The following is a 24,098-nucleotide window of genomic DNA, read 5'->3' on the forward strand; positions in this document are numbered from 1 at the left end:
TTTGTACCAACGCACACAGTAATACAGTGAGAACACTACAAAATGGATGCCACACAGGTTTAGAAAAATAGTAATTATTTATCTAAGTAAAACAGGACCAAATACAATAAAAATCCACAATACACAATTAAAAATATGATTTGAGCAATTAAAAACACAAAAATAGTGCCTAGAAGCACAAATGCTGAAATCTGATGTTAAAGCAGCATCGTGACAGAGTCATTTCCCACAATGCGACGCCACTGGCACCGTTTACGGAGTCACACGGAACCCCAGGTACAGTATCTTAGCAAAACATGGGAAAAACAGGCCGGTGCACAGAGCCGGGGAGTGAGGCGTCACTAGATCTGAAGCAGCGTCAGTTCCGGTGCTGCAGGGCAAAAGAGTGGAGGTGTCACAATGAGGCGTCGGGTCCTTGCTGCGGAGCAGTGGAGGTCAGGTGGCGTCAGTTGCGAGGAGTCGATCCCTTGGCACCTCCGACAGAGTCGAGGTCTGGTGAAATCACGATGCGGCGGACGACCTCAAGGGGTCGCGATCAAGTCACAGGGTCGCAGGCGCTGCAACGGAGTCGGGTGTCACGAATGTCTGGTGTACGACACTCCAACTCACAAGTTCGTGCAGACGTCAGCGGCTGCAGCGACATTGGGCATACGTTGACAGTGGGGTTGTCGCGCCTCGGCGAGGTCCACAGATCCAAGTGTAGGTGCCATCACGGGCTTCGTGCAGTGGTTTCCTTAGCGAACTTGCACGGTGTCGTCCGGCTTCATTTCACAAGATTTCCCCAGAAATTCACTTCCAGGGGCCCAGGGACTGGAATGGTACCCTCTGGCAAGCCGGAGTCCACAGCATGCAGACTCAGAGACTGGTTAGTGAAGCCTTTGCTGTCCCTGAGGCTTCAAAAACAGGAGGCAAGCTCAGTCCAAGCCCTTGGAGATACCTCTCAAGCAGGAATGCACAACAAAGTCCAGTCTTTGTCCTCTTTAACAGATAGAAGCAGCAACTGCAGGATAGCCCAACAAAGCACAGGCAGGGGTAGCACTTCTCCTCAGCTCTTCGTTCTTCAGCTCTTCTCCTGGCAGAGGTTCCTCTTGTATCCTTGAAGTAATCTAACGTCTGGGGTTTTGGGTCCAATAACTTATACCCCTTTCTGCCTTTGAAGTTGTCCAACTTCAAAGAAAAGTCTCTGTTGTTTACAGGATCCCGCCTTGCCCAGGCCTGGCTCTAGACACACAGCAGGGGGTTGAAGACTACATTGTGTGAGGGCAGGCACAGCCCTTTCAGCTGTAAGTCACCACTCCTCCCTCCAGCCTAGCCCAGATGGCCCATCAGGAAATGCATGTTACACCCCAGCACCCTTTGTGTCTCTGTCTAGTGGAGATGCACAAACAGCCAAACTTCAGTCTGACCCAGACAAGGAATCCACAAACAGCCAGAGGCACAGAATGGTTTAAGCAAGAAAATACCTACTTTCTAAAAGTGGCATTTTCAAACTAACAATCCAAAAACCAACTTCACTAAAAGCAGCCCCCATGTTAACCTATGAGAGAGATAGCCTTGCACAGTGAAAATTGAATTTGGCAGTATCTCACTGTTAAGACATGTAAAACACATCAATACATGTCCTACCTTTAACATACACTGCGTCCTGCCCATGGGACTTCCTGGGGCCTACCTTGGGGGTGCCTTACATGTATAAAAAAGGATGGTTTGTGCCTGGCAAGTGGGTACACTTGCCAAGTCGAATTGGCAGTTCACAAACTGCACACACAGACAATGCAGTGACAGGTCTAAGCCATGTCTTCAGGGCTACTAATTTGGGTGGCACAACCAATGCTTCAGGCCCACTAGTAGCATTTGATTTACAGGCCCTGGGCACCTCTAGTGCACTTTACTAGGGATTTACTAGTAAATCAAATATGTCACTCATGGATAAACCAATCACCAGTACAATTTACACAGAGAGCATATGCACTTCAGCACTGGTTAGCAGTGGTAAAGTGTCCAGAGTCCTAAAACCAACAAAAACTGGTCAGAAAAAATAGGAGGAAGGAGGCGAAATGTTTGGGGATGAACCAGCAAAAAGGACCAGGTCCAACACAACCCCTCACCACCCTAAAGCCAGGGGAGACCAATCAATACCTTGATGGATTTCCCTGATTGAGGTGATAGAACTTGGACCTTGGCCCGCAACAGCAGGGGCATGTTCCAGTTCTACGCCTTCCTGAACCCAGTTGGATCCCTCTGTCCATACTCTCAGGGTCCACTAAGCTAACCCATGAGGAACCCTTCTCCTCACCTGTGGATACCATCTGTGCAGCATCTAACCTTACTATGCTCAGAGATGTATCCCAGTGGGCAGACAGTACCACCAGGACCAGCCCAGTGGTGTGGCCCACTCCACCCCCGGGGTGTGACTCCTGTCGCCCCCCCAGGGGCAGCTCTGTCCACCAGGACAGCAAGACACAGTGGCCACTGACAGTTGTCAAGGATGAGAGCCAGGCGCCAGGTGTAGGAAAGTACCATCTTGCCTGGCATGTTACCCCCATTTTTCACTGTATATATGTTGTTTTAGTTGTATGTGTCACTGGGACCCTGCCAGCCAGGGCCCCAGTGCTCATAAGTGTGCCCTGTATGTGTTACCTGTGTTATGACTAACTGTCTCACTGAGGCTCTGCTAATCAGAACCTCAGTGGTTATGCTCTCTCATTTCTTTCAAATTGTCACTAACAGGCTAGTGACCTATTTTACCAATTTACATTGGCATACTGGAACACCCTTATAATTCCCTAGTATATGGTACTGAGGTACCCAGGGTATTGGGGTTCCAGGAGATCCCTATGGGCTGCAGCATTTCTTTTGCCACCCATAGGGAGCTCTGACAATTCTTACACAGGCCTGCCACTGCAGCCTGAGTGAAATAACGTCCACGTTATTTCACAGCCATTTTACACTGCACTTAAGTAACTTATAAGTCACCTATATGTCTAACCTTTACCTGGTAAAGGTTGGGTGCTAAGTTACTTAGGCCCTGATTCTAACCCCGGCGGTCTTTGACCGCCGGGGCGAGGGTCGGCGGGAGCACCGCCGACAGACCGGCGGTGCCCCGCAGGGCATTCTGACCGCGGCGCTTTGGCCGCGGTCAGAAAGGGTAAACCGGCGGTCTCCCGCCGGTTTACCGCTGCCCTCAGAATCCCCCATGGCGGCGCAGCTTGCTGCGCCGCCATGGGGGATTCTGACCCCCCCTACCGCCATCCTGTTCATGGCGGGAAAGCCGCCATGAACAGGATGGCGGTAGGGGGGGGTCGCGGGGCCCCTGGGGGCCCCTGCCGTGCCCATGCCAATGGCATGGGCACGGCAGGGGCCCCCGTAAGAGGGCCCCGCAAGGTATTTCAGTGTCTGCCTTGCAGACACTGAAATACGCGACGGGTGCTACTGCACCCGTCGCACCTTCCCACTCCGCCGGCTCGATTACGAGCCGGCATCCTCGTGGGAAGGGAGTTTTTCCCTGGGCTGGCGGGCGGTCTTTTGGAGACCGCCCGCCAGCCCAGGGAAAAACTCATAATACCCTCTGCGGTCTTCTGACCACGGAGCGGTATTATGGGGGCGGAATTCTGGCGGGCGGCCTCCGCCGCCCGCCAGAATTAGAATGACCCCCTTAGTGTGTGGGCACCCTGGCACTAGCCAAGGTGCCCCCACATTGTTCAGGGCCAATTCCCCGGACTTTGTGAGTGCGGGGACACCATTACATGCGTGCACTACATATAGGTCACTACCTATATGTAGCTTCACAATGGTAACTCCGAATATGGCCATGTAACATGTCTATGATCATGGAATTGCCCCCTCTATACCATCCTGGCATAGTTGGCACAATCCCATGATCCCACGGGTCTCTAGCACAGACCCTGGTACTGCCAAACTGCCTTTCCCGGGGTTTCACTGCAGCTGCTGCTGCTGCCAACCCCTCATACAGGTTTCTGCCCTCCTGGGGTCCAGCCAGGCTTGGCCCAGGAAGGCAGAACAAAGGACTTCCTCAGAGAGAGGGTGTTACACCCTCTCCCTTTGGAAAATGGTGTTAGGGCTGGGGAGGAGTAGCCTCCCCCAGCCTCTGGAAATGCTTTCATGGGCACACATGGTGCCCATTTCTGCATAAGCCAGTCTACACCGGTTCAGGGACCCCTCAGCCCTGCTCTGGCGCGAAACTGGACAAAGGAAAGGGGAGTGACCACTCCCCTGACCTGCACCTCCCCTGGGAGGTGCCCAGAGCTCCTCCAGTGTGCTCCAGACCTCTGCCATCTTGGAAACAGAGGTGCTGCTGGCACACTGGACTGCTCTGAGTGGCCAGTGCCAGCAGGTGACATCAGAGACTCCTTCTGATAGGCTCCTTCAGGTGTTGCTAGCCTATCCTCTCTCCTAAGTAGCCAAACCCTATTTTCTGGCTATTTAGGGTCTCTGCTTTGGGGAATTCCTTAGATAACGAATGCAAGAGCTCATCCGAGTTCCTCTGCATCTCTCTCTTCACCTTCTGCCAAGGAATCGACTGCTGACCGCGCTGGAAGCCTGCAAAACTGCAACAAAGTAGCAAAGACGACTACTGCAACTCTGTAACGCTGATCCTGCCGCCTTCTCCACTGCTTTCCTGGTGGTGCATGCTGTGGGGGTAGTCTGCCTCCTCTCTGCACTAGAAGCTCCGAAGAAATCTCCCGTGGGTCGACGGAATCGTGCCCCTGCAACCGCAGGCACCAAAGAACTGCATCACCGGTACCCTGGGTCTCCTCTCAGCACGACGAGCGAGGTCCCTTGAATCCAGCAACTCTGTCCAAGTGACTCGCACAGTCCAGTGACTCTTCAGTCCAAGTTTGGTGGAGGTAAGTCCTTGCCTCCCCACGCCAGACTGCATTGCTGGGAACCGCGACTTTTGCAGCTACTCCGGCCTCCGTGCACTTCCGGCGGAAATCCTTTGTGCACAGTCCAGCCTGGGTCCACAGCACTCTAACCTGCATTGCACGACCTCCTAAGTTGTCCTCCGGCGGCGTGGGACTCCTTTGTGCAACTTCGGGTGAGCACCATTTCACTCCACTTCGTAGTGCCTGTTCCGGCACTTCTGCGGATGCTGCCTGCTTCTGAGAGGGCTCCTTGTCTTGCTCGACGCCCCCTCTGTCTCCAGACGCAATTGGCGACATCCTGGTCCCTCCAGGGCCACAGCAGCATCCAAAAACCCTAACCGCACGACTTGCAGCTAGCAAGGCTTGTTTGCGGTCTTTCTTCAGGAAAACACTTCTGCACGACTCTCCACAGCGTGAGGGATCCATCCTCCAAAGGGGAAGTTCCTAGCCCTTGTTGTTCCTGCAGAACCTTCAGCTTCTACTGTCCAGTAGCAGCTTCTTTGCATCGATAGCTGGCATTTCCTGGGCATCTGCCCATCTCCGACTTGCTTGTGACTTTTGGACTTGGTCCCCTTGTTCCACAGGTACCCTCGACTGGAAATCCATCATTGTTGCATTGCTGGTTTGTGTCTTTCCTGCAGAATTCCCCTATCACGACTTCTATGTCCTTTGGGGAACTTTAGTGCACTTTGCACTCACGTTTCAGGGTCTTGGGGTGGGCTATTTTTCTAACCCTAACTGTTTTCTTACAGTCCCAGCGACCCTCTACAAGGTCACGTAGGTTTGGGGTCCATTCGTGGTTCGCATTCCACTTTTGGAGTATATGGTTTGTGTTGCCCCTATCCCTATGTGTCCCCATTGCATCCTATTGTAACTATACATTGTTTGCACTGTTTTCTAATACTATTACTGCATATTTTGGTATTGTGTACATATATCTTGTGTATATTTGCTATCCTCATACTGAGGGTACTCACTGAGATACTTTTGGCATATTGTCATAAAAATAAAGTACCTTTATTTTTAGTACATCTGTGTATTGTGTTTTCTTATGATATTGTGCATATGACACTAGTGGTACTGTAGGAGCTTCACTTGTCTCCTAGTTCAGCCTAAGCTGCTCTGCTAAGCTACCATTATCTATCAGCCTAAGCTGCTAGACACCCTATACACTAATAAGGGATACCTGGGCCTGGTGCAAGGTGTAAGTACCCCTTGGTACTCACTACAAGCCAGTCCAGCCTCCTACACCAGGCCTTTCAGGGCTCTCCAACCACTGTGACTGTGGATAGTGGGGGGCAGTAGCCCCAGCTGCCTGGCACCCTTTCTCCACTCTCCCTTCCACCAGGTCAGGGATGACAGCCTGACACTGGTCCTTCCCTCTGGGACTCTGTACTCTCCCCCTAGGAGAGGCACCCCCAGCGTCCAGAATTGTCATGGCACTTGTAGAAGCAGTCCTGCACAATTCTCCCACCAGGGCAGGGATGTTAACTTGCCACTGGTCCCCCTGCCCAGGGTCTGCACCCTTGGGCTGGGTAGGGATCAGGGGCAAGGCAGCACTCCCCCTCCCCTCTTTCTGCGGCTCTGCACCTGACCGCCCAGAGTGGTACCCCCAGAAGACAACATTGTAGGGGCACTGTTAGCAGTTGCTCCTCCCTCCAGGTCAGGGGTGATACCCTGAACCTGACCCTTCAACCCAGGATCTGTACCCTTGGATTGAACCGGGGTCAGAGGTGAGTCTCTCCCTCCCCCGCCCCTACTCCCGGGGTTATGCACCCCCGCCATGGAGAAGTCACACCCTGGGGGGGGGGGGGTGATTGGGCAAACCGCCCCTCTATCGGGTCAGAGTTTCCCCCCTGCACCTGACCCTACAGCCTAGGGTCTGTACCCTCAGGCTGGACCACTGCCTGCAAATCCAGGACTTTTTGGGGAGCACACCTACCCCCTACAAGGGAAACATCTTCCCTAAGGGCTGTACTAGAGTCTGGCTGGTGCCGGTCTTCTGACCTCTGCCCATCTGGCAGATCCTGGACCCCCCACCAGCCCTGCAATGGTATCACCAAGGTCATTTCTGGAGGGCTCTGATGTCAGAGCTGACCCCTAACCCTCCAGTTTCTCCACTGGTGCCCACAACCCCCTCTCAACCCTCGGTCTGGACTTCTGCACCCCCTCATTAGGAGTGTTACTGCCAGACACCAGAACTGGTGGAATGCTGGCGACAGCCGCCCCTCCCCCCCAAATTCTCCTGACACTATGGGGTCCCTCTTAGTGGATGGCCCTACGGTATAGGCTAGGCTCCCCTCCTGGTGTTCACTATTGGAACCCTCCAGGCTCCGGGACTGGATCTCAGGCATCCTGGGACATAGCCCACCCCAATTCCCTCTCCTCTGAGACCGGACATGGGATCCCTCACCCATCTCACTACACTGGGACCTACTTGGGACACTGCAAGCCGTTCCCACCTCACCTGTTTGGGAAATACATAGACCACTTCCTTCTGGAGCACCCCCAAATGCCTCTTCAGACCCCAGAGGCCTGCCTCCAGTGCAAGTTCCCTGGGTCAGAAAACTCAACCACATGGTGTTGGCGTACCTCTGGAAAACAAGGACTGGAAATAAACTCTGAGGCAATCACACAGGTCCTCACACGAGTTAACCAAACTACCCTTCACCCAACCATCCAGTGCCTCATCCTTGAAAAAGTACCCCACATCACCCTCATGAGACTGGTAATACAGTACCTGACTGTCCCTGACACTCAGTTCACACACTTCTGGGATGTCTCCACACTGCACAACCAGGACCTTTTCCTGGGGGGAACCCCTCTCCCCGTCACTCTCACCTAGAGCCAGTAGAGTGTCCCTCCCACCACAAGGAATATGACTCCCAATGCCAGTTCTCCAATCCACCTCAGGGATCCTGTGCACCCCTGGAACTACCTCATACCCCTGAACCTCCTGGTGTATGTTAACCCCCTCCTTCAAGTTGGGCACCAAGTCTCTGGGCATGTGCACTTCTTCCATACTGGACATAAGACTTTTGCTGCCACCATCTGAACTGGACTCAGCCCTCATGACTTCCAGCCTTATCAAACTTAGCTCATGAGCCAAGAGCATCTTTTTCTCCTCTAAAGCCACCCTTCTCTCCTCCATCTTCATCCCATGCTTCGCTAGCTCAAACTGGTGCACCCTCTCTGCCTGTCTGTCCTGCAACTCCTCAGGAGTCAGACCCATAGATGACACACTGCTACCTGCCCCGGGGACCCTCCCCCCAGGCAGACCAGGTACATCCACTACATCATCTGGATTACTCTGCACCTCCTCACCCTCACTCTCCTCCCCTGGTTGCCCCCTAGCCTCCTTAGCTGCCACCCAGGCCCTCAATGCCTTTTGCAGCTCCTCCTTCATGGCGGAGCACCTGATGGGCAGGCAAGATCCTTGCAAAACTGTTTCAGTTGGGCCACTGTATATTTCTCCAGCTTCTCCAACTCAAAAACATCCTTTGCAGCCACAGCTGGTGCATCCCCAGATTGAGACATGTTGGTGAGTACTCAAATAAATGCAAAGTTCCAAAGCAGTTCAGAGAGTTCCCAAGAGAAGTTCAAAAGCACAAAGAAAAATGGAAGTAGAAAAAGTCCAAAAAGAGGAAAAGCAAAAACAAGTAGCATGTGGTTTCGTAATGGTCTGCACTGAAAATAGTAGTTTACACCTAATCACTGTATGTTAAGTACAAATACAAGTTCAATCCTCACCGCGGGTCACCAATGTTAGAGATTGGGTCTTTGGTTGGCAGTCAGGTTGTCCCCTGTCCAAGCAAGGACCCTCACTCTAGTCAGGGCAAAGGAGAAACACACCTGGTTCACCCCCACTCACCCCTTTGGTAGCTTGGCACAAGCAGAAAGACTTAATCCAGAGGCAATGTGTAAAGTATTTGTACCAACACACACAGTAATACAGTGAAAACACTACAAAATGAACACCACACAGGTTTAGAAAAATAGTAATTATTTATCTAATTAAAGCAAGACTAAATATGATAAAAATCCACAATACACAATGAAAAATATGACTTGAGCAATTAAAAACACAATAGTGCCTAGAGGCACAAATGCTACAATCTGATGTTAAAGCGGCGCTGTGACGGAGTCGTTTCTCACAATGCAATCCTGCTGGTGCCGTTTAATGTGTCACACGGACCCGCAGATACAGTACCTTAGCAAAACATGGCAAAAACATGCTGGTGCACGGAGTCGGAGAGCGAGGCATCGCTGGATCTGATGCGGCATTGGTTCTGGTGCTACGGGGCGAAGGCGTCAAGAAGAGGAATTGGGTCCTTGCTGCGGAGCGGTGGAGATGAGGCGGCGTCGGTTGCGAGGAGTCGGTCCCTTGGTACCTCCGGCAAAGTCGAGGTCTGGCGAAGTCACAATGCTGCAGGGCTACCTCATGGAGTCACGATCACGCCACAGGGTCACAGGCGCTGCGACGGAGTCGGTGTCACGAATGTCAGGGCACTACACTCCAACTCACAAGTTTGTGTGAACGTCAGCGGCTGCAGCAACGTTGGGCCTACATTGACGGTGGGGTCGTCGCACCTCGGCTAGGTCCACGGATCCAGGTGTAGGCGGCGTTGCGGGCTTCGTGCAGCGACTTCCTTAGCAAAGTCGCACGGAGTCGCCCGGCGTCGTTTCACAGGATTTCACCAGAAATTTACTTCCAGGGGCCCAGGGACTGGAATCGCACCCTCTGGCAAGCTAGAGTCCACAGCACGCAGACTCAGAGACTGGTTGGTGAAGCCTTTGCTGTCCCTGAGGCTTCAAAAATAGGAGGGAAGCTCAGTCCAAGCCCTTGGAGATACCTCTCAAGAAGGAATGCACAAGAAAGTCCAGTCTTTGTCCCCTTTCACAGGCAGAAGCAGCAACTGTAGGATAGCCCAACAAAGCACAGGCAGGGGCAGCACTTTAGCTCTTCTCCTGGCAGAGGCTCCTCTTGAATCCTTGAAGTAATCTAAAGTCTGGGGTTTTGGGCCCAATACTTATACCCCTTTCTGCCTTTGAAGTTGCCCAACTTCAAAGAACAGTCTCTGTTGTTTACAAGATCATGCCTTGCCCAGACTTGGCATTAGACACACACCAGGGGATTAGAGACTGCATTGTGTGAGGGCAGGCACAGTCCATTCAGGTGTAAGCGACCACTCCTCCCTCCACTCTAGCACAGATAACCCATCAGGATATGCAGGTAACACCCTAGCACCCTTTGTTTCACTGTCTAGTGGAGATACACAAACAGCCCAACTGTCAGTCTGTCCCAGACAATGAATCCACAAACAGGCAGAGTCACAGAATGGTTTAAGCAAGAAAATGCCTACTTTCTAAAAGTGGCATTTTCAAACTAAAATCCAAAACCAAACTTCACTAAATTATGTATTTTTAAATTGTGAGTTCAGAGACCCCAAACTCCAAATTTCTATCTGCTCTCAAAGGGAAACTGCACTTTAAGGATATTTAAAAGCAGTCCCCATGTTAACCTATGAGAGAGGTAGGCCTTGCAACAGTGAAAACTGAATTTGGCAGTATCTCACTGTCAGGACATGTAAAACACATCAATACATTTCCTACCTTTAACATACACTGCACCCTGCCCAAGGGGCTACCTAGGGCCTACCTTAGGGGTTCCTTACATGTCGAAAAAGGTAAGATTTGGGCCTGGCAAGTGGGTACACTTGCCAAGTCGAATTGGCAGTTCAAAAACTGCACACACAGACACTGCAGAGGCAGGTCGGAGCCATGTCTTCAGGGCTACTCATGTGGGTGGCACAACCAGTGCTGCATGCCCACTAGTAGTATTTGATTTACAGGCCCTGGGCACATCTAGTGCACTTTACTAGGGACTTACCAGTAAATCAAATATGCCAATCATGGGTAAACCAATCACCAATACAATTTACACAGAGAGCATATGTACTTTAGCACTGGTTAGCAGTGGTAAAGTGTCCAGAGTCCTAAAGCCAACAAAAACTGGTCAGAAAAAATAGGAGAAAACAGGCAAAACATTTGTAGATGACCCTGCAAAAAGGACCAAGTCCAACAGAAGCATTACGATTGAGATGGCTCCATGTCACCCACTGATCAACAGCTCTGAAGAAACTGAAGATTTGTGAGTTTTCAATGTCTTTGGGGCATTCCAGTTTAAGGAGTATTTGTGTGTCATCTGCATAGTTGTAGCATGTAAGCTGAAATTCATTGATCATTGCCGGTAATGACATCATGTAGATTTTGAAAAGTATCGGTGAGATGATTGAGCTTGAGGGACCCCTGCTCTTGTGTGGTGAGGTTTGGATGAGAAAGGGGGAGTATGGATGACATTTGCTCTGTTTTGAAGGTAGAATATCTTTGTTTTGATCCTATTTGGAAAGGGTTTCCACGTTGTGCGTGAGGACCACAGAGGTGCGGTTGTCATGTTATGGGACTCTGCACTTAGCAGTGTGATGGACAGGGTTGGATTGGGATCACAATTAGGCCCGGGCACTCCCAAAAAGACGTGGCCCACATTCCCGGATCGTCCTTTTCATTGATCGCAAGTTACAGAGAAATTTTGTTAAATTAAGCATTTGAAAGTTTATGGAGCCGGTAACATGGTTAAAACTAGAAGCACTGCAGCTCGCCCAGGCTGGTGAGGTGAAATAAAACGGCCACCGCCACATATCTGGCTAGGGTTCCGACCTGGCTGTATTATTTACCAGCATGACAGGTATTTTATTGTGCTAGCTGGTACGAAAATAAAGAAAATCACTCGAAGCCGTAATCACTTAAAGCCGGTATCTCTAGCTCTGGTCATCACAGACTTTAAAAGCAAAGTAAGGTGAAAGTACATTAAAATGTTTTCTTAAAGGTCAGTTAAACCTAGACAAAGGCAGAAAAGCAATTTTAAAAAGGAATGTGGATGTTTTTATGTAAAGAGTCCTCATTATTATCAAGACTCGGGGCTTTGCAGAATCTGGCAGTTTATTTTTTGTTTGTGTAGTTTTATATAGGGTGAACTCGGCCCAAAGACATTGGAGTGATTTACATGAGCTCTAGTTACACTGCACAAAATCATACTCATTTTTATTTAGGCCTTGGGAAATTAATTGATTTGCCTACAATCACAAGATGCTGAGCTGATGCTGGGACTGAAAAGTACTTTACAGCCTGTATTTTTCTCTCTGGGAAAGGTGTCATAGCGAGGCCTGTGTAAACGCACACCCCCTCCAGGGCCTAAAAGACACTGGGGCTGAGGTGATAACATCTTGCCCCCAGGGAGGCCTCTGCATACTGCCTCCTCCCATGCTTACCATGGCTGAAATGTGGTGGCCAAGCGGGGAGGCATCAGGGGAAAAACTGCTGCTGGGCCAGACACATGGTGGGGGGCTCTGAGGTGAGATTGCCCAAAGGGCCATTCTTCTTACCTGGCCCCCAACCTGGCCTGGGTGGGGGATAACGTGGCCAAGATGAAAAAACATTACAGTGGCCTGGCAGGGGGCCTGCAAGATTGTACGGCTCTGTGGGCCGCTTAACTGAGGCCTTAATAAAACCAGCCCACATGTGACCTTGAGGCACCGGCCCATCGCCCAGTTTCTGACTGCCCGCCTTCCCAATCTGACCCTGGTCACGGATGAAGAAATGTGAGACACAGGCATGCAGTTTATGGTTTTGAGTAAGATGGCAGCTTTCAGCAGCTCTGCAGGTCCTATTTTGGTATTCCTTATATTCATAGTTCACTTAGCTGGTTACTGTACTGGTTTGTCTATTTTGAGATATTTTGTTTCAAGTTCATGGTCTTGAGTATGCATTGTTTAAAGAGGGAAGTGGTGGAGAGTGCTACTGGGATGGACTTTGTTGATATCCCAAATCTGATTATCAATGTGGAATGCCACAACCTGGCCATAGGACGTTAAGCAATTAGAGGGAACTACAATACAGTGACCGCTGAGTGTTTTGATATTAGTTTTAGCGTGCGTTATATATTTTATTATATATGAGATAAAAAGTACCCCCTGCCGTACATTGTAAGTCACTGAGTATGGAAGGCAGGGTCCCTTAATAAGGCTATGGAACTCCGAGGTGACTTGAAATATCCTCATCATGAACGGCAGGGGATACATTATTTCTCATAATACATGGTCACACCATCACCTTTACCACAAACCGATGAAATCCTTGCTGCGTAGCTCTTTCATATGAAAAAGAGAGCTTGATTGCAAACATGAAAAAAATCTAAATCAAATGTCTAGTGCACAATTAAACACATTAAGCAAAACTGTTATATATTTGCTGAAAAAGATATTAGAATCCGTTTATTAAATACGTTTTTTATTAAAAAAGGGTGCAGAATTTCAGAATGTGTAGCAACATGCAGAAAGCTTATAACTTTTCTATAATTACCTCAGGAGTGCAAAAAATAAACATGTTGCCATTAATGTCTCCTTTGTGCTTTCACTATGCAGAAAAACAGAGAAGAAAGAAAAGACACAGGCCCGGATTTATACTTTTTGGTGCAAAACTGCACCAACGCAGTTTTGCACCAAAAAGTTTAGCACCGGCTTGCACCATTTCTGTGGACTAGACGGGCACCATATTTATGGAATGGTGAAAGCCAGTGCAAAGGGTAGGCTAGCGTAAAAAAAACATTACGTTAGTCGGGTGGGGCTGGTGGTATGGAAGAAGGGGGTTTTGCACTAAAATATGACGTTAGGCAGGTTAGACTAAAAAACAATGGGGGTCATTCTGACTCCCGCCGGGCGCAGACACCGCGCGCCCGGCGGGAGCCGCCAAAATACCGTACCGCGGTCGGAAGACCGCAGCGGGTATTTTGAGTTTTCCCCTGGGCTGGCGGGCGGCCTTCAAAAGGCCGCCCGCCAGCCCAGGGGAAAACGACCTTCCCACCATGAAGCCGGCTCGTAATCGAGCCGGCGGAGTGGGAAGGTGCGACGGGTGCTACTGCACCCGTCGCGTATTTCACTGTCTGCTATGCAGACAGTGAAATACAAGCGGGGCCCTCTTACGGGGGCCCCTGCAGTGCCCATGCCATTGGCATGGGCACTGCAGGGGCCCCCAGGGGCCCCGCGACACCCCCTACCGCCATCCTGTTCCTGGCGGGCGAACCGCCAGGAACAGGATGGCGGTAGGGGGTGTCAGAATCCCCAAGGCGGCGCAGCATGCTGCGCCGCCTTGGAGGATTCTGACGGGCAGCGGAAAACCGGCGGGAGACCGCCGGTTTTCCTGCACTGACCGCGGCCAAAGCGCCGCAGTCAGAATGCCCTGCGGGGCACCGCCGGTCTGTCGGCGGTGCTCCCGCCGGGGTCAGAATGACCCCCAATGTGTCTAACCAGCCTAGCGTCATTTTCTGATACAAAACCATCCATACCACATGACTGCTGTCTTAGAAAAGACAGGAGTCATGCCCATCACCCTAGTGGCCAACACAGGGACCAGGATCCCCTGGGCATGGCCATTGCACCCAGTGCCATGTAGGGGGGGAGGGGCATTTCAGGGCCCCCAATGGCACTTAAAAAAAAAAAATACTTACCTATACTTAGCTGGGATGGGGTCCCCCATTCTCCGCTGTCCCTCTGGTGTGGGTGGGGGTGTCCCTGGGGCCTGGGGAGGGCACCCATGGGCTTATTCCATGGTGTTCCACCATGGAAATAGGCCCACAGGTGCCCTAACGCCTGCCCTGACCCAGGCGTTAAAAAATGGTGCAAAGCAATCTTTGCACCATTTTGACACCTCCTCCCCCCGTGTGTGATTTTTGCACGGGAGGATAAATAAGGCGCTAGGCCTTAGAGTCATTTCCTACCTTGCATCTCATTGACGCAAGGTAGTTTTCCGAAGGCAAAAAATGACTTTAACTTCGATATTTTGGCGCTAGACATGTCTAGCGCCAAAATATAAATATGGAGTTAAGATTGCGCCAGATTTGCGTAAAAAAAATGCAAATCCAGCGCAAACAGAGTAGAAGTATGCCCCACAGTTCGTCCAGATTTAAACAGCTGCTTTAATTATGCTCTATGACCTGACCTTCCTTTCACCTCCACTGCTGGCCCTGGCAGCAGTCATTATGACATCAGAACTCAACTGTAATAAGTTATAATAGTTGAGTTCTGACGTAAATTCTTTTTAATCGGCGACTGGGCGCGTCAGAAGTCTCTGATTATAAAGAAATGAGATACATGTAGAGAAATTAGACGTTCTTCTCGTGTCCTGGGCCCAACCCTATGGAACTCTTTGCCGTCTTCGCTGAGAAAGACACAAAACCACTTAAGTTTTCGGACCTGGTTGTTCTCCTCCTTAGCCTAGCCTGCCTTCCTCTGCTGCTGTCTTACCTGTGACTAGCGCCCGGAAGCCCCCATCTGGGGGCAGCTGTGTGCTTTAGAAATCTTTTTAACATAGCATAGTTGGATTGCTCAATGCTGTGCATTACATAACACTGACCACCCCTGATGAGGCATTGTTGTGCTTTTAGCTGGACAGCACACTGCTCCAGGCCCCAGAGTTCAGTGTTTTTAAGTAGTTACTGTTGGAATTATTCTTCTGTTCTACAGGAACCATTCTATGCCTTTACCTTGGTTTCTAAGTGATAGTTTTAGTTTAGTGGGAGAGGGGGATAGAGGGAATTCATGATTTGTTGGTTGTATTAATAGATAAGCTCAACCAACACAAATGGGATCCATGGAGCAGTCAAAAGCCTACGAGTACCAACTCCCTCATTCGTCTGTGAATCACCACAAACCAACACAGTTTGGATGCGAAGTCTCACAGCATCACTGCAGCTCGTTTGTGGTGACTCGAAGACAATGTGTTGGGCAATGAGTGATTACTCTACTCCCAGACTCTTTGTGTCACTTTAATAGTTTCGGGTACAGGCGACGGTGGATCCTTTCTCGTTTATGGGACCCAGTGCTTAATTTATGCTTGTTGTTTCCAGGGCTGAGCACCGGCACTTATTTTTGAGGGCGGGGCTTATTCTTCTGCCTCAAACATTTGCTGCCAGCAAAAGGCACATATGGGAAAGACGGAGGAAGAGAAAAACGAAAAATCGTCACAAAGGGAGAAAGCAGAAAGCTGCAAGAGTGAGCTGAAGGGCCAGGGAGTAGCTGTAAATGGATTGAAGAGGCCCGAGATGGCTCCAGGATTAAGCTGCCTGGTATTCCATGTTCGCACATTTAATTGCAGCAGCCGAGTGTTTAAGGGGAGGGCTTTGGGCACCGGCACCTTTTTATTTACATATTAAGTACTGATGGGACCAATGGTTGCAATATACTGTATAAATGTTAGGAGTATTAATGTTGGAATATTGCGGAGGCTTTCCTTGGGACAGCATGGAATCCTGTGGAAAGAAATAACATTATTTGTATGTGTTGTAATATCATGGTGGCTTTTGGGCAAATTCTATTGAATTATTTAGAGGGACAGCCATTTTAGACGACAGCCCTGACCAATGCCGCAACAATAGCCTCTGTAGCCCCGGGGTTTTGAGGGGGGGCACAGATCAATGAGGCTCACTTCTGTGGTTGGGAGGTGCCTGTCTATGACTGAGGTGCATTGATAGCGTGAGTATTTTAAAATAAAAAATGTTTTTGCAAAGTTTATGGGTAGGCAGCTGCCACGGCAATAATTAAAGTGTACAAAATCCATGAAAAAACAAGCACTGGCATGACCTAAAGGCTGGCAGCCAACGCTGAAAAACTGGTTTTGGCAGTGATTCTTTTGTTTGCATTCTGGTACTGGTAGTCCTAGATATCAATGGAGCAATTCATACGTGAAAGTGTCACAATATGGCATAAAACCAGAACTGAATGCATTTTTTCTATCTGACATGGGACAACTTGAGATCTTTCGGACCCACGTAGAGTTGATCTAAGCTGTGGACCTTTTGTGTACGATAAGAAACATTTTGTGATTCGAACTACAGGTACCACAATGCAATGGGGGATTCAATTCTTTGCAGGTAAGGGGTGTGGACTGCTCAGTGAAGGGAGGTGAGAGGAGGGTGGGGGCAGTGAGTAAATAAGAACGGAAGCCGTGGGATGGGGAGGGGACTCTCGGCTCCTCCTCCAATCACTTTCCTCCTATATAACGCGGGAAGTCTACGCTGATTTGGTCGTGTTTCATCCCAGCTGATTTTCTTTCCATAGAAATTTGCAGGTGACATTCCTGGTAATAGATTTCTTTCTGTGTTTGATAAATACTTGTTTTAGTCTGAAGGACTTTGCGGAAGTGTTGGGGGATGTGTGTTGTGTTTGAAACGGGAGTGCTGTTTTGAAGCATGGTGTTTAGATCAGGTGTGGTTATTTATATAGCGTAAACCACTCCTGGTGACCCACACTAATACTTCTGCTGTTCGTGCAATCTGGGGCCTGCTTGAGAGAGAGATTTATTGGTGGGGTGACGACAACTTTGTTTTGGCTTAAACTCAAACTAGGGGTTAAAAACACCCTCTATGACTCCTTCTTCTTCAGTGGTTGTTTGTGTCCCTGGGTGGAGGGGAGGGGGTCGGATGGTGTCACCTTTTCTGGGGTCGGTGATCCGCAGCTGTGCGGGTCACTGACACCGGGGGTCTCTCTCGGCCTGACATGAGGTCTTCGAATCCGACCACTCCTCGGGCCCCGCTATCCACAGCCCTACCTTACAGCTGGATCTCTAGCTTCCTTGGGTTGCATCGGCCTGGACACCTGTGTGTATTTATATATATATTTTTTTTTATTTTTTTAATATAAATAGTTTTGGCAGATCTTGGGCAATAACATCTCCCACCCCCCCCCCCCCCTTTTTTTTTTTTTTTTTTTTTTTTTTAAATTAAAAAAAAAAAACTCCCAAGAACTCCACACTAAAAATGGAGTCTTTGTGGGGAGGGCACACACTTTGATTTAGGTTGGGGGAGGATGTCAAATGTAGGAAATAGTACACGCAGCCCTACTCAGAGTATTCTTAGCTGGGGCCACCATCTAAACGCTGTTTTTCTGTAAGTTACTTAAACCTATACGTGTATGTTTGTGAATGTAGGTGTACTGTTAAGGATGGTAATATTCATCTCCACCCTCTCTTGCCAGTGAAGTCAGCTGGGCTACTTTGATTATATCGCTCTTGGTAGTCAGCTCTTTCATGACTATAGCTCGGCGCGGGCTTGTTTTCAAGCCCAACAGATGGTGTGACTTGTAGCCTCACACCCTCGTTATTATATGGACGTAAACCGTGCTTAATGTGAGCCTGTGCTCGTCACTGGCTCCCGATTGTCAACACCAGCACTTATGACGGCGGCCACATGGTGGCGCTGTCTGTGTGATTTAGAGATGAGCAGTATTATTTCAATCTACATTTTGGGGGCCTTGAACAGTCTGAATTGTCTCACGTGTAGCGGTGTTATGGTTAGTAGTTCTGTCTGGCAGTGCCAATGGGTGGTGAAAGCTGTGGTGCCCCCTTAGAAGGGCACTGCCACTTATTAATTTACAAATTGAAGTTATGGGAATCGCTGGGGAACCTGACTGGCTCGGCCATCCTCATAAACTAATCTATATGCCAGCGTTTCTTATTATTATTATTTTTTTTTTTTGTTTGCCTATAGTTAGCCATTTATAGGGGTAGCTGTACCCATGAAAGCCGCCCCTCTGAACTTCGCAAACGCGTAGAAGTTATGGGGGCCTTCGTTTGCTTCCAGGGGGTGAAACGGGATTCACAATTCTCTACACCCCAGAGTGAAAGGGGGTGCCTTACAGTTCTAGGTCATGTGCCGCTATTCCACATCCGCCCCCACGTGTACTGTGGACCGTGCCAGGACTGGGACATGTTCTCATGCCACATGTTGGCGCTGTCTTGGATCCGTTCTGGCTATCTCTGCTTTAAAACAAGCATTGGCAAGTCTGCAATAATAAAATAACTTGTAAGCACAGGTATTCACAAATGCCAATTAACACATTACAGCCTATCCCGATTTGTCATTGCTGCAAATGAATACTTTCGCTATAGAATACACGTAGATCAGGGAATGAGAACCATGACTGAGTGTACTCTGCAGACATAAAATAGCCCCTCTTGCATTTTAATGGAACCACTTCTTGGAAGGCAAGACAATGCAACAAGTAGGCAGCTACACGTGGTGAGAATGTTGCTTTGTGAGGCACCAAAACTCACTAAGTCAATTTTAAAGAATTGACAATCATTCATCTGACGGTTGTACTATCAAGCCAGACCTAAAGTCTTTAGGCTCAAAGAATGAGCTGCTTCCTTTGTGCCCTCGTTCAATAGAACAGCCTCTGCTGTCCGTTTCTTTATCTAAGCGCTAAGCATGCTGGTCCTTGTAGTCCATTGGTTGCAGCAGGTGCCTGGCATCCTTTCCAGGGATCACCTATTCCTATGTAAAGGTTTCTGCAGCTAATCAGTGATAGTTCATGTGATTGGTTCTAACCTTGGGAACTGCCCTTCTGCTCAGTTTTTGCAGCGCCATGAAGACCACCGTGGCTAACGAGAAGAGTGCCAAGAAGGTGTCCAAGTCTGTGGTACAGCACAAGGGAAAGGGCAAGAAGGAGAGCTACTCCCGCTTCATCTACAAAGTGCTCAAGCAGGTGAGTTTACAAGAGGGGGAAACTGACTTTTCTGATCCCAGAGTTAAGTAAAATTGGTGAAGGAAACTGAAATAAAATATACACCAGCAGCTTGGGGTCGGGTGTAAGGGCGCAATGTGTTGCAGTTAATTAGTGTAGCGCTTCATGCCCCATATGAGGTGTTTCAGTGGACCTGTTGCACACTAATCAATAGGCTAGGGTGGGTTGGCGTCGTGGACTGTGGTGAGTGCTTTAAACGCCCAGGTACTGAGTACACACTTTAATTTAAACAGGTGTGTACCAGCTGGTCTCAGCACAGGTGCAATACATATAATTGGAGAGTACCGGCTCTTCTCAGTAACAAGCAAGTACTCTGGGACAGCAACGCCCACGCTTGTTTCTGTTTCAAGCACTGCCCATGAGGATATGGTCGTCACACGCTTGGTGACCAAATGGGGCTCCCACCGTGTAACCTTGAAGCTGTGCTTTGGCAGGGAGTGGTGTGGACAAGCAAGATCTTTGCACAGTGAGGTTTGTGTGGGTGATGGATTCTGTTTTTTTTTTTTTGTTGTTGTTGTTGTTGTTTTTGGGTGGGTGAGTGTGACGTTCTCTGAGGCAGAGCGGGGATCCAGGCCTTTTTTTGCCTCCCTGACCTCCAGGTGTTCTTGGATGCTCCTAGACTCTGTTGGGAATTGATTCTAGAGTCTGGCTTCCTGGCCAGGTAAGGGAGGTCCCAGCACTGACCCATCAGTCAGCATTTATGAAGCGCACTACTCACCCGTAAGGGTCTCCAGGTGCTGAGGGGGTTTGGTCCTCCTGTGCTTCAGTCGAAGAGCCTAAGTTCATCAGGGTACCAGTGATGAGAGGAGGACTCTAGTCTACAAGCATCTTTGGAATCTCAGTTGGGTGAAGGGTGGTTCAGGACTGTAGAAAATGCAGCACGTCCTGAAGGAGGATCCACTGACCACGGGTGGTCAGAACGCCTTGTGTGATGTGGTAACTGGCGGCTCCAGTCTATCCTTTGGAGTCTGCAGCGGTGCCCCTATGTAGAGCCTATAGACCATGGGGCCAGACAACAGTTCTAGTAGGCCCCATGTGTGCTAGGAACCCACCTGATACTGCTAGTTTGCAGAGTACTCTCCTTTCAAGATGGCTGCCGGTCTTTAATAGGCCATTGACTCTTATTGGAGGCTCCTATACCATAGTGGTTGCTTCTCTACAGGAAGGTCATACTATAAATGGATATGTAAAAACTTGTGTGGGATGCAGAATGTTCAACTGCTGCTCCCCTCAGCACCTGGAATATTAAAGAGTATACAAGTTACACTTTACTTGCATGACTTTAAGATCATTTTACAAACTAAACACAAGACCTGGTGAAGCCACACTATACACACCTGATACACATTAATACTTTACTGTCCTGCAGCTTGTAGAACCTGAGCCGCATCTCCTTGTGCTCAAGGACGTCAAGAGGTGACCAGTCCTCGCTCGCCCATTAAGGGCACCAGGTTGGTGTACACTAGTGTGCCGTGCCCTGGTCACTATTTAAGGTTGTGGCGGACGCATTTTGATGAACAGTGGTATCACCATGATAAAGGCTTGGGTGACTGACGCTTGTCCTTCAGTCTCCTGTACATGGTTGCAGTGACAGCTAGGTTGCCTTAATTCTCCCCTTCACTGTGAGTGTCCTGATCTGGTAACCGAGACCGGAAGTCCACCACTGAATGTGTAGATCTGGAATGGTGGGTTGAGATACTTATATGAGGACAAGCTTTAGACCTCCCTAGGTCTGGCCCGCCACAGCAGCTCTGTAAGACCCACTAATTCTTAAATAATACTTACAGGGGGCTTTAACTACACTCGGGTGTATTTCTCTCACCACCTGCTATTGTCTTTGTATCACTTCACATCTGAAATGGTGATTGCTTTGCACCACTCGCAAGGTATTTTCAGGGGTGTAGCTTAGGGGGGAAGGGGTGCTTGGGGTGTGACCCACCCACCAATGAATGCATTCTTGGCTTGGTAGCTCGGTCTGGGGGCCCAGAATCGGGTCTGCTACGCGTCTGTTGGTTTTTCCCACTTGTTTAGTTGGGGAAACTTGAGATGCCCCGCCCCTTGAACCTCAGTCTAAGCTACGCCCCTGGGTATTTTACAGCTCAAAAGTGAATCGTGACAAGTTAAACTTTCTCAGATGCATTCTATACAAAAAGCAAATGTCTTATTGTTTCACTGCAGCAAGTGTTTCTTCTTGAGTCAGGACTCGAGACTGCAAACCAGATCTTGTATGGTTGGCCAGGGTGTCCTTTTGGTGGCTGCGGAGTTACCACTACTGGTCTGAATAGTGGTGAGGGCAGTTATCCTGCAAACAAATGCATCTTGAGTTCCAGTTCTTAAATTGTGTGCACTGTTGTGTACTGGAAAACAAATGACTGTCCAAAGGATGTGTGGCCTTCAGCAGGATTCATCCTTGTTCGTACTAGCCATGTGTGACTTTCAAGGTCTTGTCCACGAGTCTCCTGCTTGTTTTGAATGAGTGGACACTGGTTTTTACTCGTCCTTCTAGTTTGGGCGACCTTACCTCTGATGCATCTTCAGTTGCCTTCCTAACATGAGCTATGTCTGCCAACAGGTCCACCCTGATCTTGCCCTCTCACTTGGCGCAATGAAGATCATGGACTCCATCAACGCAGACGTCTTCGAGCGAGTGGCTTCAGAGGCGGCTAGACTTGCCCTGTACAACAAGCGAAGCACTATAACCAGCCGTGAGATCCAGACCGCTGTGAAACTGGTGCTCCCTGGAGAACTTTCAAAGCACGCCCTGTCCGAGGGCACCAAAGCAGTGGCCAAGTACATGGCTTCAAACTAGATTCTTCTTTGTATCTTATGTATTATAGTTTGTTTTTATTGTTTGTAAAATAAAGGTATTTTATCAATGGTGTAACTGGTTAATTGTCAAACACTACAACGTGGGGTAAGTCTTAAGTTTGTATCAAATGGTACTTGGTGGGAGGGTATGAAGGGGGTGGCAACAGCCTTGTGAATGCAATGCACCCCACTGGTAGCCGGTCTGCAGTACTGGTTTTAACAGTTACCTCTCTATGAGAAGATACCAATGTGCATTTACCTGGGCTAACTCAGCTGGGTCACAGGTTCAAACCATACCAGGCTGGTTAAGACCTTTAATTTACTAGTCTCAGTAATTTGAAATGCAAAACTGCTAGTAAGTGGCAAGGAAACACTTGGTGCGGTGCTGGGCCAGTGCAGTGATTTGTGGTAAGCAGGATACCTCTATTGATCCAAACTGCTGGTGGCATTAACTCTCACATGACCATCTGTTACCTTGCAGGTACCACACTCCCCTGGCCAGCCTGGGGATGACTCAAACATATCTTTGGGATTACTTGGACTGCGTTGGGTCGTCTACTAGTATGGGATAGTACAGTAAAACTGGGTGGTGGTCTGTGCCGTCTAGTGTATGGTGAACTGGGTGGTTATCCAAACCATCACCAGCTAAAGGTTGAGGTACACAGGACTGTAGTCATTGCCCCCTGAAGGCTCCTCTTCCTAGTGGGTCCCAAAGGCTTTTTTGATAACAAGAGAACCTCCCTGGAGATCTTCATTTGTGAACAACTCAAACCTAGAATTGCCATAGCAAGCCAACAGCTCTGGCAGCTGAATGATTTTATGGTACTTAAGTGTCGTGGAATTTACTGCTAATGTGTAGAAAAGGCCACCATATAACCCAATCAATCTCCATATGCTTTGGGGTGGGCACAACCACGAGTACTTGAAGTCTCAATTGTATGTGCCCTCCTTGCTCAAGATGCGCAGATACTGACAATTGGAGTGGGCAGGGCTGCTCTTTGTTCTACGTGGTAAACCTCTTACCCTGTACGTGACTGGCAGTGCTTTTTAGAGGCATTGGCATAGAACCCATATATAATGAGCAGCCTGGCCTGTACCTCTTCCAGGTGTCTGCTTATGGTGTAGAACTGAATGGTCCAGGAGGAACGGATCCATGCCAGGTTTTCAGGATAGCTCTGCAAAAGGAAGATCTTTTGTGAGTTCGTCTGCCATAGAGTCTTACTCTGGTGGCTCTTGGTGGGATGTGGCACTTGGTGATGTGTGACACTTGGGATGTGGGACTTGGTGGTATGTGGCACCTGGTGGGGTGTGGCCGGGTGCTGGAGTATTTAGGACTCTACAGATGGTCTTTACGGAGTGGCGCATTCGTCTGAGTAGACTGATGATGTCTACTTTTGAGGTAAGTATTTTGGCCGAAAGGCTTTTGGTGAGCTGGAGCACCAGCCATGCTGCTGAGTGATGATGATGCAACTGAAATGGAGACTGTGTCTCTCTGATAGAGCACTGGGTGCACTTTTTGCGCTAGCAGCATGGATGAGAGATTTGGGAAAGGTGATTAAATCCGTTCTTATTGAAGTGTTTTGGAAAGGCGTTGAGCTTGAAGCCACAAACACAACTGATGTTTGCCTTCTGAACTCTCCAGAGGTAGCGGCTGATTTTATGTTCATGTCAAAGTGGGTAAAGACAAGTGGTTGAATGGAATGTTCAAAAGTTTAAATTCCAGAAGGAAAAGTTGTTTGGGGGGGGGGCGGCGGAACATGTATCTTCAGGC

At 49.2% G+C, this 24,098-nt stretch overlaps 1 protein-coding gene across 2 annotated transcripts; it reads left to right on the plus strand.

The window, feature by feature from the left end:
• The first annotated feature begins 16,961 nt into the window (after window positions 1–16,961).
• LOC138286773 (histone H2B-like) lies at window positions 16,962–22,398 on the plus strand. Of its 2 annotated transcripts, none has more exons than XM_069227272.1 (3): window positions 16,962–17,078; window positions 19,348–19,480; window positions 22,092–22,398. In XM_069227272.1, the coding sequence occupies exons 2-3, from the start codon at window positions 19,361–19,363 to the stop codon at window positions 22,326–22,328; spliced, it is 357 nt and encodes a 118-aa protein (XP_069083373.1). In that variant the 5' UTR covers window positions 16,962–17,078; window positions 19,348–19,360; the 3' UTR covers window positions 22,329–22,398. The 2 variants fall into 2 exon arrangements, with proteins under 2 accessions (XP_069083373.1, XP_069083375.1); XM_069227274.1 differs by having other exon boundaries at window positions 16,969–17,066.
• The last annotated feature ends 1,700 nt before the right edge of the window (window positions 22,399–24,098 follow it).

The sequence above is a fragment of the Pleurodeles waltl genome, chromosome 3_2 (assembly GCF_031143425.1).
Source record: "Pleurodeles waltl isolate 20211129_DDA chromosome 3_2, aPleWal1.hap1.20221129, whole genome shotgun sequence".
NCBI lineage: Eukaryota > Metazoa > Chordata > Amphibia > Caudata > Salamandridae > Pleurodeles > Pleurodeles waltl.